General features: G+C 32.6%; 2 protein-coding genes across 3 annotated transcripts; one reads left to right on the top strand and one right to left on the bottom strand.

The window, feature by feature from the left end:
* The first annotated feature begins 35 nt into the window (after nucleotides 1-35).
* Nucleotides 36-6,738, top strand: LOC18055445 (DNA cross-link repair protein SNM1). Of its 2 annotated transcripts, XR_002904068.1 has the most exons (11): nucleotides 36-683; nucleotides 804-998; nucleotides 1,224-1,631; nucleotides 2,232-2,295; nucleotides 3,056-3,273; nucleotides 3,366-3,479; nucleotides 3,924-4,029; nucleotides 4,103-4,314; nucleotides 5,201-5,304; nucleotides 5,529-5,753; nucleotides 6,490-6,738. XR_002904068.1 is itself a non-coding variant. In XM_024178699.1 (10 exons), the coding sequence occupies exons 1-10, from the start codon at nucleotides 72-74 to the stop codon at nucleotides 5,671-5,673; spliced, it is 2,178 nt and encodes a 725-aa protein (XP_024034467.1). In that variant the 5' UTR covers nucleotides 36-71; the 3' UTR covers nucleotides 5,674-5,805. The 2 variants fall into 2 exon arrangements, 1 of the variants encoding a protein (XP_024034467.1); XM_024178699.1 differs by lacking the exon at nucleotides 6,490-6,738 and having other exon boundaries at nucleotides 5,529-5,805.
* A 10,252-nt stretch (nucleotides 6,739-16,990) lies between these two features.
* LOC18055444 (ethylene-responsive transcription factor ERF017) lies at nucleotides 16,991-17,966 on the bottom strand. Its single transcript, XM_006452882.2, has one exon. The coding sequence runs from the start codon at nucleotides 17,838-17,840 to the stop codon at nucleotides 17,181-17,183; it is 660 nt and encodes a 219-aa protein (XP_006452945.1). The 5' UTR covers nucleotides 17,841-17,966; the 3' UTR covers nucleotides 16,991-17,180.
* Between the last annotated feature and the right edge of the window lie 2,037 nt (nucleotides 17,967-20,003).

The following is a 20,003-nucleotide window of genomic DNA, read 5'->3' as shown; positions in this document are numbered from 1 at the left end:
TTTGAAAAATTAAAAATAAAAGTCAATCCGAATTCGTCACTCATTCAGAACCAGAGCTCAAACCTGAAGCAATGCCCACAAAACGCACCGTATCTCAACCGATCTCCACCGCCTACGACGACGACGATTTCCAAGTCCCGCTCAGCCAGACTCCTAAATTTACAACTACCATATCCAAAAAACAGAAGATTCCCCTTAAACCCTCAAACAATCCCAGCCGACCATCAAAGAAACCCAAGCCTGTTACCAATCTCGGAAAGGAGAATAACATCGAGGGTTTTTACCTTAATTCAGATGAAACTTGCAGCTTGGAAGCTATACCGTCGAGCATCGATTGCACTCGTCCAACAGCATGTGTCGATATCGACCATTCGCCTGAGTGTGAGGAGATAAAGGAAATTTTGAAGGTAAACGAGGGGTATTTGCGTAATTCTGTGGAGTCTAGGTTGTTGAGGCCGAGAGCAGCGGACTGTAGATTGAGTGAGGAATCTGAGGAAGAAGAAGAAGATGCGGTGCTTGATGTGTTACTCAAGTTATGCGACAAAAATGATGTTAATTGTAACAAAATTGATGAGTCTGTTCGGTGCCCGCTGTGCGGAATTGACATTTCGGATCTGAATGAGGAATTGAGACAGGCTCATACAAATAATTGTCTCGACAAATGCGAGAACCAAGCTCAAGATGTAAGCTTTAATGAAGTTATCGGCGACCATTCCACACTAGCTTAAGCCCATGGGTTTTTTCTTTTGCTCTGCTGTATTTATTTTGTGACATGATTACTGAACATACAATATTTGCTCTAGGTTGTTTTTCCCAAACATGAAAGAGGGCCCCGGTTAGAACCAGAAATTGATCTTGGTTTGGGTCGGTCCCCTCAGAAAGCTGTTGATGTTTCACCTGTTGTTGAATTTCTGCACAGTCTTGGTTTAGCTAGATATGAAGAAGCCTTTGTTCGCGAAGAGATTGATTGGGACACCTTACAATGGCTGACAGAAGAGGTTTGTTTTGGATTAAAATGCTGTTTTACGTAAAGATATCCATACATTTTATGATTAAATTGTATTTGTTATATTATCAAGGTGACTTGTGACTTGTAAAGGAGAGTTTTATTTGCAAGCTCTTATTTGATGACATTTATTGCACAATGTTGATTTCTTAGAGAACCATTTTGTTATTGATTTTGTTACTGGAATAGATACTTTATATTTTCGTTTACTTTACAGGATCTTATCGGTATAGGTGTTACTGCACTTGGCCCCAGGAAGAAAATCTTGCATACTCTTTGCGAAATTAAAAAAGAGTACTCCCGTGCAGTTGAGTCAAACAAAGACGCACATGTTAGTGATGGTGGATCAAGTAGTTACCATGGATCAGAGAGACACAAGGAGGCATCTAAAGTTATTATCGATGGAAGTAGTAAACCAGCTGCAAACAAGTTGATTACAGATTTTTTTCTTGGTTCCATTACCAATGTGAAGAAAGTTTCCACCCCCACTAATGGTCAGAGTGGATCAAGAAAAAGTTTCTCTGGTTCTGGTCGCAAAAAACATGCAGCAAAAGATCAAAGCAAAGGCAGAAAACATAAAGACATTCCGACATGGTATTGTGTGCCAGGAACACCATTTCGAGTGGTAATTGCCTCTTACCCCTTCAAAAATGTTTTCTCCTGCCTATTTATATACCCAAGTACAATTCTTCTAAACTCACATTCTATATTCCTGTTAATTAAGATATATTAGGCCTCAGGCCAAGTGTAATGCCTCCCAATATGAGCTGTGAACACTCAGTTGATGAGGAGAGAGAAAAGATGCTTTACTGGCATAGTTTGTATGTATAAACAAAAAGCAATATATCCAGTTATGTGTGTGAAGGAGAGTGATATTGACAGAGATTGAGAGCTTCTCTGCCATTTTATTGTTTCTGTAAATAGAAGTAGTGAAACTAACTACATCATTGTGATAAACTTTTGTCTTGAATTTTTTCCCCTGTTTGTTTGCATGGGAGAGTGAGGAAAATTAGTTAGGAGAAAATAATCTTTTCTGGCGTGGTAATGTCTCTAGATACAAGTATTGTAGCCACTTATATTTTGGTAATAAACTTCATTCCTTTTCATTCTTACAGTGTCTATGTTTGCTCCATTGACTAATTATGATTGGTCTTCAGTACTCTTTCTTCTTATTATCAATGATGCAGGTCTTGTTGCTAAGTTCATTTTAAATTACTATCTGCAGGATGCTTTCAAATATCTAAGAGGAGATTGTTCGCATTGGTTTCTCACCCACTTTCATATGGATCGTAAGTTCACTTGTATTCGTCTTTCCTACCAAATCTTACTTTTAAGTTGCAGACCAATTCAGAAGAAATGCTGTCAGTTTCCACCTCACATTTGCTTCAGTCAGTCAGTTTCTTGTCAAATCTTTTCAGAGCACCCTCCTGGCTTCTCGCTACTTTCCCCCCAAGTCTTTTAGCTTGATCCATTTCCTTCATATAATCTAATATTGTTTTTTCCATGCTACTGCTGTGATTTATGTCATATAATCTTATATTTAAGTTCATGGTTATATCTGTAGAAATATACAGAGTAAGGACACAGTGACAATTTCAAATATTTAACAGTTGTTCCAAATTCCAAAATTTTTAATAGTTCCAGGAAAAAAATTATTTCGTGTTGTTCACTGTTTTTAATTCTGTTATGTGGCTCTAATTCATTGCCACATGAAAAATCATCAATCCGATAGAAAACACTGCAGCTTAAATGAATATTTCCTACTCCAGATTTGCATTTTTCTTTTCAGTTTATCAAGATTTTAACCAGGAATGTTCTGTATAAGAGTTATAGATTGTTCGAAAAATGATCGTGTTATTTGTACGAATATGAGGTATAGATTCTTTTACACATCAACTTCACCAACTTGGATGACTCTAAGAATCCAATGTACTGACATGTCTGTAACTTTGTAATAGTTGCTGCTAATGAAGCAATCACAGACACGATCCAGGTTGTCTGGTTCAACCAACCAATTTATGCACCTTTTTGTTGTATTTGTCCTTTCAGATTATCAAGGTTTAACAAGATCCTTCCATCATGGGAAGATTTATTGCTCGTTGATCACAGCAAGGCTTGTGAATATGAAGATTGGAATACCATGGGACAGGCTACAAGTTTTGCCCCTCAACCAAAAGACTACTATTGCTGGTATAGATGTGACATGCTTAGAAGCAAACCATTGCCCAGGGTCCATCATAATACTCTTTGAGCCACAAAATGGTAAGGTGTGGTCCACATTAACTTCTAAGATACTACATTGCTATTTGTCTGACAACTCCATATCTGGGAGTGATTCTGAAGAAAATCATCTATTTAGGCTGTTCTGCATACTGGAGATTTTCGTTTTAGTGAGGAAATGGCGAGCATGTCTGTTTTGCAGACATGTCTCATTCACACTCTGATCCTTGATACCACTTACTGCAATCCTCTGGTACGTCAATGTAAATAATTTTGGACACTAGATTGTAAACATGCTCATGTTTAGCTGAATTTCTCAACTTGGACTTGTTTAAAGTTGACAAAGCAAAGAATGGTTGCACCATTACATAGCTGGTAAAAGCCAGTGGCTGAATCATACTTTTATCTGTTTCTTAAAAGAAAATATAATTCAAATACAGAACAAGTGTATGTTTACGGTCTCCTACATCACTTAGATACATATAATGCTGGCAATGGGCTATGAAATCTATATGTTAATATGTATTAGTTTGTTGTAAGCTTGCTGTTCTTTAAATAATCATAATTGCTATAATGCAAATACTCTGCCTTCAAATTTTTTATCTACATACATCATACATAATCTGAAACATGAAAATGATTGTACACTAGTATTCTATTTGTTTTCATGCATACAACTTGAATAAAATTCTTGCAGTATGACTTTCCAAAGCAAGAGGCTGTAATACAGTTCGTTATTGAGGCCATTCAAGCAGAATCTTTCAACCCTAAAACACTTTTTCTAATTGGAAGCTATACAATTGGTAGGGCCCATTAATCTCTTTCTTGCTCAATTTTTCTCTGCTGTGCTATATTTATCATTTTCTGTTATTATAGGCAAGGAAAGGCTGTTCTTGGAGGTTGCTCGTGTTCTCCGTAAAAAGATTTATGTCAATGCTGCAAAGTTCCGTGTGTTAAAATGCCTGGACTTTTCCAAGGAAGATATACAGTGGTTTACTACCAATGAACATGAAAGCAACATACATGTGGTGCCTATGTGGACACTTGCCAGCTTCAAACGACTGAAACATATGTCCAATCAATATGCGGTGAGCAGATCATTTTTCTTAGAGATTAAAGTGAGGTATAAATGATTTAAGAATGCTTGGTGGATGCCCAATTATGCTCAAACACCTAGGTGGTTCTTCAGTTATGTTAAGTGCTCCTTGCTAATGTATGTGCTCAAGTTTCACTAGCTAATGAGCAGAATGATGCTAGACCCACCATGCTTGTGTAGCAATTTTAGAAAACAATTAAACAAATCACATTGTTTTTATATCAATGAAATGATAAAATAGTGAAAGTGATACATAAAATAAACTAAAAGGTATCAACCGAGTTCCAATTGATTTATCGATATTTGTGACGTATTGATGCTAGACCCACCATGCTTGTGTAGCAATTTTAGAAAACAATTAAACAAATCACATTGTTTTTATATCAATGAAATGATAAAATAGTGAAAGTGATACATAAAATAAACTAAAAGGTATCAACCGAGTTCCAATTGATTTATCGATATTTGTGACGTATGTTGGAATTATTGACCTCATTATCACTTTTTAAACAAGCTTCATCAAATATGGATTGCATCTCTGATTTGTGGGGTGAGTTTTGATTCCATGACTACTTTGATGGATTGTTATTTCTTAATACATAATTAAACTCTCTGTACTTGATTTATTTTTTTTCATTCTTTTTCTCTTTGATTTTTTTTTTTTTTGGGACAGTGATGGGTTGTTATTTGAAGATTTTTAAGTCTCAATATTCTTTTGCTACTGTACCATTCAAGTGCTTGGGCGAGCTTGTGAGTAACAAGCAAAAGCATGGCCTTGGCACTTCACTTACGTGAAATAGACTTCACTTTTCTCCATGATCAGTTATTTCTAATATCACTTCTTTTTTGGTCTGGTCTTTTTAATGCTTATTGGTCAGGGTCGATTTAGTCTTATCGTTGCATTCTCTCCCACTGGTTGGACATTTAGCAAAGGGAAGAAAAAATCTCCAGGGAGAAGGTGGCAGCAGGGTACCATCATAAGGTTTGTCCAAGTCTCCATCTATTTGTAAATTCCTATAAGTTTTTTTTTTTTTTTCTTAATTTTGAATTCTTAAACAAAGCTTATCACGTGTCTATTCGTAAACTCAAAATCCAAATTATCGGTAGAAAGTTACTATTTATAACAATTAATTACGGATTTATATGTACTATATTCTATAATCAAAATATTGAACTAATCAGAGATTGAGCTCATCTGTTCTCCAGATATGAAGTGCCATATAGCGAGCACTGCAGCTTTACAGAGCTCAAAGAGTTTGTGAAGTCTGTATCTCCAGAACACATAATACCGAGCGTCAATAACGACGGACGAGATTCTGCAAATGCCATGGTTTCCCTTCTGTTGAATTAATGTTGTTGTTCACTGCTAGAGCCTAACACAACAGCCTTCGCATGTATCTTGTTCCACATCTTCAGTTTGCAGCACTTCAGGTGTCAGTGGAATGATAAAATTGTTTGTATTGCATTGTGATTTCATTTCATAATTTCTTTATCGTAAATTATCTTTCATTTCGCATTATTCAATTTAAAATACTCTGCAAACTGTCGATTTGAGTGCACGGTAGCACTTTTGTCTTTTCTTAACCATTGCACGGATGCGTTTAAAATCACTCGATAATTTTGGACTCTCGGAATTTGATCAGCGTTTAGAATAATCTAATAGCAAAAGCACATTCCTATTGATCTAGAAGGCTTAAATTAAGTACCCAAAACCGTGTGCGTCTCTTGCCGTGAAAGAGAAAGCTAAGCGATTGTTGCATCCCCTTTTCAATTACATATTCAATGACCTGCCTGGCGGTGTTTCTAATGAGTAGTGCTAGACAGAGAGAAGCACGAGAGAAAGATGAGAAAATTGTCTTCTCTCTCTCTATTCACTCATTCTCTCTCTATCCTTTTTTTCATTGTTTCTCTCGTCTTTCTCTCGTGTTTCTCTACAACAATTATTTTACGTTTCCAATTTGTTCATCAAAATCGGAAAACATTAATTTATTTATGAAGCCTTAACTCTATTATCAGAACTGAACCATGGTTCGATTACCCTTTATATATGTGATCACTACAATTCAAGTAATAATCAATCTCAAAATTAGTATCTTCTGCATCGTTCTAGAATCAAACTAAGCAATTATTTCTCACCCAATTTTTTTTTGTTTTTTGTACATATAAGAGTTGCATGAATAAATGCGATGGGGCTGCCGGTCAATGGAATTGATGAAAGCAAGTCTACGCACTGAGGACACAACATGTTTGGACTTTGCAGTAGCCAGAGTTGAGTGTTATTATTTGCTTTGATCTAATCCCAGAAACATACTCACGTGCCATTGACGTTGAAACTTCAATTTGTCCACAACAATTAAACAGTTAGTTCATGGTTTTTCTTTCCAGTACATTGATATGATTTGCAATATTTATAGAATAGTCAATCTCAATATTCTTTATCATAGGAGTCCTTTTCATGTGAAATTTGAAGATTTTTTTTTTGGATGTGAGAGTTATTCAAAGATTCATACGTGACATCCCGCATATCACAATATTATTTCATCAATTTGTAGTATCTACATTACTTTTCTCAAGAATAAATATTCATTTCGTTCCTATATTATAGATTAAGGTGGCGTTTATTTTTTTGTCTGAAATCTGAATAGACCTGAATTAGTCTGAATTCTGAATAGGTCTGAATGTCTGAATCTGAATAATATGTTTATTTTTTCGTCTGAATCTCAAAAAATAAGTATTAAGTTGTTTATTTTTTTAACTTAAAAAGGATGAAAATATGTACTTTTACATTTGTATCCTTATTAAATTTGAATGTCAAATAAATAATATATTAAATACCACAATATTTTAACATTTATAAGTAAAACTATATTAAAGTGAATACATAATTATTTTAGAATTTTAATATATAAAATATCATAAATTTCAAATTTTATCATATATAATATAAGAAAGAAAAAACATTGATATTTTTATGTGGGGTAAATATCTATAGGTGAGTTTTGGGATAGACATGAAAAATAAATTATAAAACATGGATATTTTTTACATTAGCAAGTAATTGACTTAATTCAGATTTCTCTATTAAGTAAAAAGCCAAAAAAATTAGCTTATTTTATTAAGTCAAAATTATCTAAAAAGTCTCATTAAGTTATAAAAACAAACACCTCTAATTAACTTAATTAATTAAGTTAAGTCACTTTAAGTCATTAAGTTAAAAAACAAACGCCACCTAAATGTTCATTTAGCCTTTATATTTTAAAAAATACTCTAAGATAACTATGTCATAAGTTATATTACAATTAAAAATACTAGATGTGAGCGCAAGCAACAGTTTTGGGAACATTAAAAGAAAAGAATATATATATATATATATATACACCGTTATAAAACTGCTTTTACTGTTCCTTTTGGACAGTACGAATGGACTGTAATGCCATTCGGTTTAAAAAATGCACCTTCAGAATTCCAAAGAATTATGAATGATATTTATAACCCTTTTTCTGAATTTTGCATTGTTTATATTGACGATGTGTTGATATTTTCCCAAACTATTGACCAACACTTTAAGCATCTAAAGACTTTCTTCCTTGCCACTAGAAAAGCTGGCTTAGCTATTTCTAGTTTCAAGAAACTGCTTTTACTGTTCCTTTTGGACAGTACGAATGGACTGTAATGCCATTCGGTTTAAAAAATGCACCTTCAGAATTCCAAAGAATTATGAATGATATTTATAACCCTTTTTCTGAATTTTGCATTGTTTATATTGACGATGTGTTGATCTTTTCCCAAACTATTGACCAACACTTTAAGCATCTAAAGACTTTCTTCCTTGCCACTAGAAAAGCTGGCTTAGCTATTTCTAGTTCTAAAGTTTCTTTGTTTCAAACAAAGATCAGGTTCCTAGGTCATTACATTTCCAAAGGAACTATTACTCCTATTGAGCGATCTCTTGTCTTTGCTGACAAGTTTCCTGATAGAATCTTTGATAAAACCCAATTACAAAGATTCTTAGGAAGTTTAAATTATGTTCTTGATTTTTGTCCAAACATCAATAGGATGTCAAAACCTCTACATGATAGGTTAAAAAAGAATCATGTTGCATGGACTGATGAACATACTAAAGTTGTTAAACTCATAAAAAATTCTGTTAAAGATATTCTATGTTTATTTCTTGCTAATCCTGCATTACCTAAAGTTTTCGAAACTGATGTATCAGATTTAGGTTATGAAGGAATATTAAAGCAAGTCGATAATAATAAAGAACAAATAGTACAGTATGTTTCTGCTCATTGGAATGAATGTCAAAGAAATTACTCTACTATTAAAAAAGAAATTCTTTCTATTGTTTTATGTATATCTAAATTTCAAAGTGATTTATTAAATCAAAATTTTTTACTCAGAATTGATTGCAAAGCTGCAAAACATGTTTTGGAAAAAGATGTTCAAAATATTGCTTCAAAACAGATTTTTGCAAGATGTCAAGCCATTTTGAGTGTTTTTTATTTTGATATCGAATTTATTAAAGGTGATACAAATTTTATCCCTGATTTTCTGACCAGGGAATTTCTTCAAAACAGATAATGCCGCCCAAGAAAAAAGACAAAGATAAAGCTGTCCTTAAAGACACTGAGTCACAAGCAACCTCCAAAGAACTCTTTCAACCCCCTCTAAAGAAAAATTACTTTCTTCTGCCATACCCATGAAATCTTGGATTGAAATGGTTGAAGAACATGAAGCCCAATATAAAGCCATTACCTCCGATGATCAGGTAAAAGAATTGATGAATTCTATTACAAAGTCTCCAGAGCTTATGCTTGCCTTACAAAATATTTCTCAAACTAAAGCCCTTTCTCAAGTTCCTGAGAAAGAAAAACATGTTTCTAAAGAAATTTCAAAAACTTCTTCCTCTAAAGAAATCGTTTCATGTGAAAGCTCTTCTTCGCAAATTATTGTTTCTCAATCAAAGCTTTCACAAAAATCTTCGGATTGGTTTCATAAAGCCTATCAACAAAATGTTTTAACTATGGAGGATGGGTTTTATCATTCTGATCCATTTCAAGCAGTTTCAAAGATTTTCCCGAAAGGCTGATTTTTCAAACCATGTGATTTATCCAAACCCCAGTCTTTCTACCAAAGCATACTTGAGTTCACTGAGTCAGTAAAATTTAAACATTTTTTCCTTAGTAAAGCTCATTCTGAGCCAGTCTATTCCACGGCTACCATTCTTAAAGTCTTAAGTCCAAATCAGTGGGGTGATCAACTCCACAAACCAAAAATTTTTCCCGTCAATTTTCAAAAACGTTTAAACCACTGCTTATCTTTCTCCTACTGGGATTATCAGCAGGCCTGGTTTAATACTTTTTTTATCCAAAATCTGAAAAAGTCCCACTCTTGATTATTTTTCTTCAATTAAAAAATAACCATCCAAAGCCTTCCAAATTGTTTCCAAATTTGGTGGAACTACTTTGGGCCAAGCCCCGATATTCTAACCCAAAATGCCATTAAATGTTTAAATTTATTTAAAGCACATTATGTTCCTTCTGAGTCTGAGAAGAGGTTTCCTCCTTTTCTCTGTTTCTGTACAAACTTTTTCCTACCCTGGGTTTGGATGTGGAATTTCCAATACCACACCTTAGACACCCAACTAGTCTTACAAAGAACCTTCAAAGTCAAATGGTGGTCTAAATTTGATGAACAGTCAAAGTTGTCTGAAGCCACGGTCCAATCCTGGCTCTCTACAAGAGGCCTCATTGCCCCAAGTAAATACGTCACCAAAGCCCAAAGCACTTTCCTTGCCCAGAGAGCAAAAGCCCAATCTCTGCTAGCCAGTGCCAAAACCGAGGATGAATATTTCAAAGTAATGCAGCAACTTCTTGCCACAAGATCAGAGACATCTGCTGCAAGTTCTTCATCAAGCTCCTCTGGAGAAGCTGAACCGTTCATCTCCCTCGGAGATGAAAATGAAGATGACTGCTTCAGAATTTTCTCCCCATTAAAACATTAAAGTTTCAAAAAAAAAAGAAAAAAAAACTAACGATTGTCTTCATTTTCTATATTTTTCTGCAATTTTCACTTATGTAAATTCTTGTAATTATTAAATTTGTATTTTCCTTTGGGTGGTCCCCTAGACACAAGTGAGAGCACACATGTCTCTTCACCCATCTTTTGTTTTCTTTCAAAATTGTAAAGAAGAAAAGATGTTATCCCCCACATGTCTTGTCGTTCCCGCTCCATCATCCACGCATGTGAAGCTACAGCAAAGATGTTGTCCCCCACATGTCTTGCCGATCCCGCTCCATCATCTACGCATGTGAAGCTACAACAAAAGCCAATAAAGCTAAGTCCTTTCACCATCATGCTGTCTCCACTCACCAACCACGTTTGTAAAGCTACGGTTGAAGCTACAGACTCGCCACAGTTCAAACTTCAGCTGGTTTAAATTCAAAGCTTTGTAACATTAGAGAGGCAGAGTTTTTATTTTTACAACATTTGTATTCTCTCTCTCTCTCTCAGGGGAAATCAGGATCAAGACATCAAGGAAAATAATTCCTGTCTTGTAATTTTTCCTTTCTATTTTCCCTTTCTACAAGATCTGTAAAGACTTTCGATTGTAAAGCTCTCAGATTCAAGCAATATATGTAAGCATCTCTCATTTAATCTATTTAAAGCTTCAAATGTATGTTTAAATTTATGCAATTTAAATTTCTATATACTGCTACATTCTTCCAAGGCATAGAGACCAGATCTCTCCCTTGGTCGTATTTCTCTTCTCCCTCTAATAAATCAGAATACTATTTCTGGGATCCAGATCTAGTATTATCTATGAGCCTTTAGATTTTGTTGCTAGGCTTGAATAATGACCATTAAAATATTTTAGTATATCGGCTGGAAAACAGAACGTGCGTGATATTGATCTGTTCTAAGTCAGATCTGGTCACAAAGGCATTAAGTTCTGCATCGATCTGGAAACAACGCCACGTACTAAATAAAGTACTTAATAGATTCCTATTAATCACTTGCATTAAAGTTTGAAATTTTGAATTCTGCTTAATCACTTCCATCCTTCAATCCTATTTCCTACTGGTATCAGAGCCACGGGAAGACATGGTAGGGCTAATTCCCAATGGATTTTGTTGGTTTTAGGAATAAGTTCTTCTTGAAATGCTTCTATATCTGAAGAGGCTATAGAAACATTGTCTGATGGTTAAAGTGTTGGTCAATAGTTTGTCCCTTCAACCATTACAGTCCATATATATATATATATATATATATATATATATATATATATATATATATATATAATTTTTACCAAATTAAGCCTAAAAGTGACACACACATATGCACATTATCTTTTTTTTTTTCTGTAAAAACAGAAGCCATGATCGATAATTTCTTCAAAAAAAGATCTATCATGTTTCTATTGAAAAAACATCAATTGTTTCCATAGGAAAAGTGTTATGGGAGAGGTTAGAATTAAGCAACAAAAGAAATTTGGCTCGCTCTAGTGGTATGTCTCACGTTTCAGCTTCCACAAAAATTCATTATTTGTTCACATAAACTGTAGATGATTGAGCTTCCACAAAAGGTTAACATATAGTTTTATGTCATTTTATTTTACTTTAAAGTTAATTTGGTAAATTAATATTTTTTTCTCTTTATAAATGTTTTCAAGACAGGTACTCGAGAGCTTATATATATTGGCCAACATTACAAAAGTATTATTATAAAAGGAAAGATAAGGTAGCTTTTAAATGTAACATAACTAACGATAACAGTGTTCTGAAATATGTTTTTTTTTTAAATATACTCATAGAATGAATATTTAACTTAAAATATAGAGACTAAACAAATATTTACCTAGGGGTGTGCATAGGTTGGTTTGGGTTGGATTTTAAGTGAACCCAAACTAAATCATAAAAATTTGGATCCAACCCAAATATTTTTAACCCAATCCAAACCCAAACCATTTGGGTTTGGTTTGAATTTTATTATCAAAATAATTTTTATTTTAATAAAATTTAATTATATCAAAATTATAATAATTATTAATTATTAAATTGATATTAAAATATAAAAAATATAGTGGATAAAAATTATAAATTTTACAATAAATTAATCCTTAAATTAAAGAATACTAAAAAATCAAAATAAAGTTTAATCACAAAAATTATTATTTCTCAATAAATAAGAACGTACACTTTAATAATAAATTTTCACAAGCATGACATATATGCTACTTGTTATTTATTTAATTATACAATATTTATTTTTATTTATCGTTTTGGTAGTTTTGCGTTATGTTGTCTACTTATATGCTTAATTTTAGGGAGATTGCCACTTTCCCCCCTACAGTAATCAACATAAATCATTTTTCCCCCTTCTGTTTTTATAATGGCCAAAAACCCCCCCTAATAGTATAAGTTTACAATATTACCCTTATTTTCAACTACTCTTTTATTTATATTTATTATAAATTAAATAAATCACATGAATAGAAACTAAATAAAAAATAAATCATTAAAAATAAGAAATATATGTTTTGATATGAACAAAAAAATTAATAATAAAATTTTTTTGTACTTATTTATTTTGTGAAAATTTTCTTATAATAAATATATAAGAAAATTATTAGTAAAATGATAAAAAAATTATTATAAGAAAACTTGAATGACAAATAAAAATTTATTATAAGATAAATAATAAAATATTTTACCTATATTTTTTACATTTAATTTTAAAATATTACAAAATATTTATTATAAGAAAATGTTCACAAAATAAATAATTACAAGAAAAAAATTTATTATTAATTTTTTTGCTCATATCAAAACATATATTTCTTGTTTTAATACTTAAAATTTTTATTTAGTTTCTATTCATGTAATTTATTTAATTTATAATAAATGTAAATAAAAGAGTAGTTAAAAATAAGGGTAATATTATAAACTTATGTTGTTAGGGGGATTTTTGGCCATTTAAAAATAGAAATGGGGTAAATGGTATATGTTAATTACTGTAGGGGGGAAAGTGGCAATTCCCCTTAATTTTATTTACATTCTGATATTATATAGTGTGTATGCTTTATGTTCTAATTTCATTATATGGTAAGCAAAGTTTTGTACAAAGCCTAATATGGGCATTACATTCAATTATTGACCAAAAATTAGCCGTCATCTAGCATATCGGACCCAGTCCAAGCCGAGTTATTATTGATCACTAGTAGAGTCTCCTGCTCTTTCTATAATGATCCTTCCATGTGGGAGGAATTATTTTTGTAAATAAGAAAAAAAATTTATGTTACTTACAACAATATGTATTTAATTTAAATTTATTTTTACTGTTATTTTTATTTTCTAACTGTTGACAATTGATCACGCCGTAAAAAATTTAATAGTGGCCTTTCACTTATTTGTGTTCATTTATTTTATTTTCATTTATTTCATTTGAAAAATTTGAGTGTTGGGGTTTTGTCCATGACCCATGGGTAAACCATACCCAACCCATAATGAAATTATTTTCTATATAAAACCCACATCTAACCCATTTTCATAATTTACCCAACCCAAACCATTTAATTTGGTTTGGGTTTGGGTAAACCCATGGGTTGTGGGTTTATGTCCACCCCTAGTTGATACTACAAATTGATATATATATATATATATTCTTTTCTTTTAATGTTCCCAAAATTGTTGCTTGCACTCACATCTAGTGTTTTTAATTGTTATACAACTAATGACATAGTTATCTTAGAGTATTTTTTAAAATATAAAGAATAAATGAACATTTAATCTATAATATAGGAACGAAATGAATATTTACTCTTGAGAAAAGTAATGTTGTTGATACTACAAATTGATGTAACAATATTGTGATATGCTAGATGGCCCGTATGAATCTTTGAATAACTCTCGCATCCAAAAAAAAATTCTTCAAATCTCACATGAAGAGAAAAGGACTCCTATGATAAAGAATATTGAGATAGACTATTCTATAAATATTGCAAATCATATCAATGTACTGGAAAGAAAAACCATGAACTAACTGTTTAATAACTCTCACATTCAAAAAAGTTCCTTAAATCACGCTTTTAAAAATGAAGCATATAAAACAACATTGAGGATTTGAGATTGAATATTTTACCTTTGAAAAGTTGATGTACTGAGAAAAGTAGGAACGAACATTTAATGATTAGATTGATTGTTTTATTTTAATTAATAGTCTAAGTCGCATCAGTTTGTAATTACTGCAGTATATAATAGCTTGCCCAAATATTTATATATAAATTATAATGCATGGTTAAGATGTTTGAATCCACCAAATTACACTTCTCACGCATATACTTAATAAGAGAGATTGTCAATTTTTTTCCACTGTAATTAATATATATCATTTGTCACCGCGTTGTTTTTATAATAGTTAATAATCCCCCTAAGAGCATAAGTTTACAATATTATATTTCTTTTTAAATATCCTTTTATTTATATTTATTATATATTAAATAAATCATATAAATAGAAATTTAAATAAAAAATATATGTTTTGATGTGAAAAATTAATAATAAAATACTTTTCTTGTACTTTTTTATTTTATAAACATTTTTTATAATAAATATATAAGAAAATTATTATAAAATCTAAAAAAAATTATTGTAAGAAAACTTGAATGATAAATAAAAAATTATTATAAAATAAATAATAAAATATTTTTCTTGCACTTTTTACATTTAATTTTAAAATCTTATAAAATATTTATTAGAAGAAAATGTTTACAAAATAAAAAAGTACAAGAAAAAAATTTATTATTAATTTTTTTGTTCGCATTAAAATATATATTTCTTGTTTTTAATACTTAATTTTTTTTATTTAGTTTCTATTCATATGATTTATTTAATTTATAATAAATATAAATAAAAGCGTATTTAAAAATATGGGTAATATTATAAATTTATGATGTCAAGAAGGTTATTATTGGCTATTATTAAAACAATAAGAGGTAAATTGGTATTTACTGATTACAGTAGGGGGGAGAATTCGATAATCTCCCACTTAATAAACTCAAATGTAATTTTACTTTTTGTTTAAATTATATTATCTTCTCCTTAATTTTATGTTTTGGGCATATTAGCAATAAAAAATAAATCAGGATTTTAAGAATATTTTGATGAAATTAAATAGCCTTTCATTGATTCACTTACAACAAATGTTTCAAAAAATAATAATAATAAATCGAAACGCGCAGACAGAAAGTAAGAGAATTAATTAATAAATGACTAATGGTGCGCACGAGGGATCCGGATACTAGTAATGCTATGACTAATGAATAGGATAGAATAGAAGACTAGGACGACTTGAGGTCAAACCGCGGATGCTCATCAGAAGCACTTACTTATTGCTTGTTTGTTGCTACTGTTTTCTTTAATTATTATTTTGCATATTTCTTTTTCAGAAAATTCTCAAATTTGACTTTTGTCTTTGTTTTGTTTATTAAGTATTACTACTCTTAAAAGATAAATCTACAAAATTAATTAAGAGACAAGTTTTGTTTTTCCTCCCCTCTCTCTCTCTCTCTCTCTCTTTCTCGCGGCTTCTTCTCACTCCCTCCAAAGCCCACCAAACCGACCAAAATTCAATTACCCTTAATAAACTTTTTCTGTCAAAAATCAACTTGCGCAGAGATTTATTTTATATACAAATATAAAATGGAGACATACCACTAGAGCGAGCCAAATTTCTTTTGTTGCTTAATTCTAACCTCTCCCATAACACTTTTCCTATGGAAACTGTTGATGTTTTTTCAATAGAAACATGATAGATCTTTTTTTGAAGAAATTATCGATCCTGCCTTCTGTTTTTACAGAAAAAAAAGATAGTGTGTGTGTGTGTGTGTGTCACTTTTAGGCTTAATTTGGTAAAATAAATATATATATATATATATTAATTTACCCATTTATTTATCACTCATCAAATTGTCTTTTATTACACAAAGTACAATGTATCTCAATTTTCTTTTAAATGAATATATGAATCTGTTTCACGTGGGATTTAAGAAATCTTTTGAATCTGAGAGTTGCTAATCGAAAAGAGCAAGGTGATTGCCTTTTCAATTATACATCAATTTTTATAGCTTTTAGAACTTTTAGGAGCCGAAATTTTTAGTACTTTCACTGTATCACGTCAGTGTTCATGTATGCTAACCCAACTAAATCCTATTGTGTACAACGATATTTTGAAAACAGTCGTTCGTCTAGTTACTGTGACTCCAAAGTGATGATATTGAGCAGCAATTAATTGAAGTCATTGTATGAACATGCATGCTTGTTTAGTGGAAAGTTGGGACAATAGATATAACTCAAGGAATTCTATATTAAAGTTGAACGTTGAAAGCAACCTAGCTATGATTAGCTTAAGCTTAAGTTCTTGCCCTTCATAATACGGTCTATAATGGGGCAATAAAAATGCATGCCAGATATAAATAGTATAACAAATCAATCACTAATCCGATCATCGGAATGTATACATATAAGTTGGAACAAAAAGAGTGGTTGATACAATAATATCAATTGTTCGGGGCAAGACTGAATTGATTCAATTCTGCCCCTCCCAAGAAAAAAAAAAAAAGAATGGCGGCGGTATTGAGAAAGATGCTCGGCTGTTGGCACAAAAAAAACTTGACCACATTGCCTCCTCCTCAAACACCAAATTAATAATAGACTTTATAGTCAAAAAAAAAAAGAAAAGAGAAGAAAAGAAGAGAAAAAAATTACTATTATAATAATAATAACAATGAAAAAACAAAAAAAAAAAGTAAAAGAAAAATCAGTCGGATATCGGCGGCAAAAATTAGCCGAAGCCCTGATTTTAGAAATTCCAGAGAAACGACGACGTTTGAGAAAAGGCATTTTGATCTTCCTCATTAATATCGTCAATGGTAGGTTCTGCTGTAGCTGATGGATATAGCTCATCACTCATATGGTCCATTCCTGAGTAGAACCCAAAGTCGGAAGCGCCCTCATTGGAATCCAGCATGTCCCAGAGCGACCAATCAATGGTCGAATCACTGTCCAGGTGGACTGCCCCTCCATCGGATGACGATGACGTGCAATTATTATTATTGTTATTATTACTACTATTAGCGTGGTGATCCACAGAGCTTCTCGGAGGCTCTTCGTTCGCAAACCTGGCAGCTATCACTTGAATTTCCTGAGGAGTCAGTGACCTGGCTCTTGCTCCTTCAGGACCAGGGCCAGTAACGTCCAACTCCGAGGGCGGGTTTTCGGGAAAGTTAAACTTAGCGTCGCGGCCACGCAGGCAAAATAGAGCTGCGTCAAACGCACGCGCTGCCTTCTCGGGTGTTTCGTATGAACCAAGCCATATACGTTCGCGGCTGTTCGGGAGCCGGATTTCCGACACCCATTTGCCCCACTTCCGCTTTCTTACACCCTTGTACTTGGGTTCCGAACGACTAGCACTACTACTACTTCTTGGTTGTTGTTGTTCTTTTTCAGTTGTCTTCACCATTCCCTCAGATACGACGTAGTATTTCGTTTGATTTTTTTATTTTGATGCTGGTTTTAATTAAGGAGGAGGATAGCAACAATGGCGGCTGTGCTCTTGTGAAATATATAGAGTGAATTGGAGACTGGATGGATAGTAAAGTGCCCTTTTTCTATTCTTCCTTTGAAGGGTCCATGCTAATCTAAGCGCGTTGATTAGTGAAGTCAGAGGAGAGGGGAGGGTGGGGAAGAGCGTAAAGGTTATGGACACGTGGCGGGTTGTGAGTGTGATTATGATATTTGTACGCGGTAGGACCACATTAAAGCTGCACGTGGGATAATTTTTATGTCATGTGTATTATTATTGTTTCTTTTCATTTTGGGGTAATTTTTGGATACCTCCCCTGAGGTTCGGCCTCACTACATTTAGAGTGAAATTTTGGATGTATTGACATATAGCACCTCTAACGTGTATAATCGTTAAGGTGTCGTTTGGTAATTAAGGGCAATAAAGTAATTAATCAATTAAAAAAAGAAAAATTCAGTAAAAACCCAATCTTTTCCTCTTTTCTTTTTCATCAATAGTCGCAACCATCATCACCCACTTCAAACCACCATTGCTACCTTCCACCCATAACCACCACAATCACTACTAATCGTAACCCTTAGAGACCACCATACAAGCACAAAACCCAACAGTCGCCATCTTAGTTAACTTTCAAAACCCTTGACAATGTTGCTAGCCAACACTCATGAATCGTAGCGCCACCGCTGCCCCCCAGCAAACCCCAAGCCACAGTTGTTCCTTTCCTCCCAACTTGCCGACACTCTACCTACGCCAAGGCATAAAAACAGCCACATCCCAACTTCCTTTTTGTTGTTTAATTTTTCTATAGTTTTCTTTTTTCTTTTTCTTTTTCTTTTTGTGTTTATTTTGTTGTTGTCACTGATGCTGGTGTTGGAGTTAGTGTTGCTAATGTTGGCATTAGTTTCTTGGCCAATTATCAAAATTATAACTCTCAAAACTTTACCTTGATTCACGCCATGGAGCTTTATAAGGTGCTAATTCAGATTCAAACTGATTTTGTGAAATTAAAGAGCGTGTATTATGGGGAATTACATTCATGGGGGTTTAATTTGGAGTCCAATTAATTGGATTTGAAGAGAAGCATGTCGACTTTGGATTCAAATGGGTTCGATTTGAAGGGAAGTATATTTGGATTCGAATGGTTGAATTGGGAATTAGATGAGGATGATGGCAGACAAAACTGAAATTTTTGTGGTAATCTTAATAGGTTCAGGATATTGAGGAAAGAATTTTTTTTAAAGCAATTTTTGGTTGTATTTGAATAATAAAAAGAAAACTTATTTTACTTTAGTTTAATTTCAAAGAAAAAGCAAAAGAAAGTAATAAAATGAATGTTTCATTATATTTGTTAATTTGGATTTTGTTATTAAAAAAATTCCTATTTTGGGTGGTTTAAACCATTTTTTTTTTTCAATTTGTCAGATCTTATCTAGTTCGTGGGTATTCTAGTACTTTCAAAGTCAATGAACGGTCAAACTTAACAGTCATACACGTCAGGGGTGCTATCTGTTAATATATTCATAGTTTTTCTCTAAGTGTAGCGAGGCCAAACCTCAGGGGAGGTATCCAAAAATTACCCTTTCATTTTGGCTCAACTGTTACTGTCCCAGTTTCGAGAAGTAGATACGGCCCGCTGGAGCTTTCGTCCTTTTACGTGATGGGTTTGGACGCTTGTCATGCTCATTTTTGACCCTTTGCTTACTTTTCAATTAAGTATTTTGTCTTTTTGTGAGTATTAAATGAATAAATAAATTGCAACCATTTAATTTAAGTTGATAATAAAGAATGCACCACAATTTTTCTTCCATCTCAAAAAGATAGAAATATTAATGATTTAGTTTACATATAAGATTCTGATTTTTATAACTCATGAAAATATTTATTGACAGTATAATAAATTTAATTATTTAATAGATGAATCTCATGTCAAGAAGTTATGATTAGGATCTTCATCGAACACCAGTTGCTGCATGTAAATAAAAATTACTTAGTTCAAACAATTATAGACTGGGAGTTGTTTGTGAATTGCGATTTGCGAATTCTCTTTTGGCGCGTGGAGCACAGTAACTTTCAGGGGATGTGGAACTGCGGTGGGTCAAT

The sequence above is a fragment of the Citrus clementina genome, unplaced genomic scaffold (genome assembly GCF_000493195.1).
Source record: "Citrus clementina cultivar Clemenules unplaced genomic scaffold, Citrus_clementina_v1.0 scaffold_1, whole genome shotgun sequence".
Taxonomy (NCBI): domain Eukaryota; kingdom Viridiplantae; phylum Streptophyta; class Magnoliopsida; order Sapindales; family Rutaceae; genus Citrus; species Citrus x clementina.
The sequence above is the reverse complement of the archived record's forward strand: the minus strand, read 5'-3'. Positions and strand labels throughout refer to the sequence as shown.

Coding starts and splice junctions, on each gene's coding strand:
- LOC18055445 (XM_024178699.1), top strand. CDS start 72: ATGCCCACAAAACGCACCGTATCTCAACCGATCTCCACCGCCTACGAC. Junction 684..803: donor GCGAGAACCAAGCTCAAGAT/GTAAGCTTTAAT, acceptor TATTTGCTCTAG/GTTGTTTTTCCCAAACATGA. Junction 999..1,223: donor TACAATGGCTGACAGAAGAG/GTTTGTTTTGGA, acceptor TTTACTTTACAG/GATCTTATCGGTATAGGTGT.
- LOC18055444 (XM_006452882.2), bottom strand. CDS start 17,840: ATGGTGAAGACAACTGAAAAAGAACAACAACAACCAAGAAGTAGTAGT.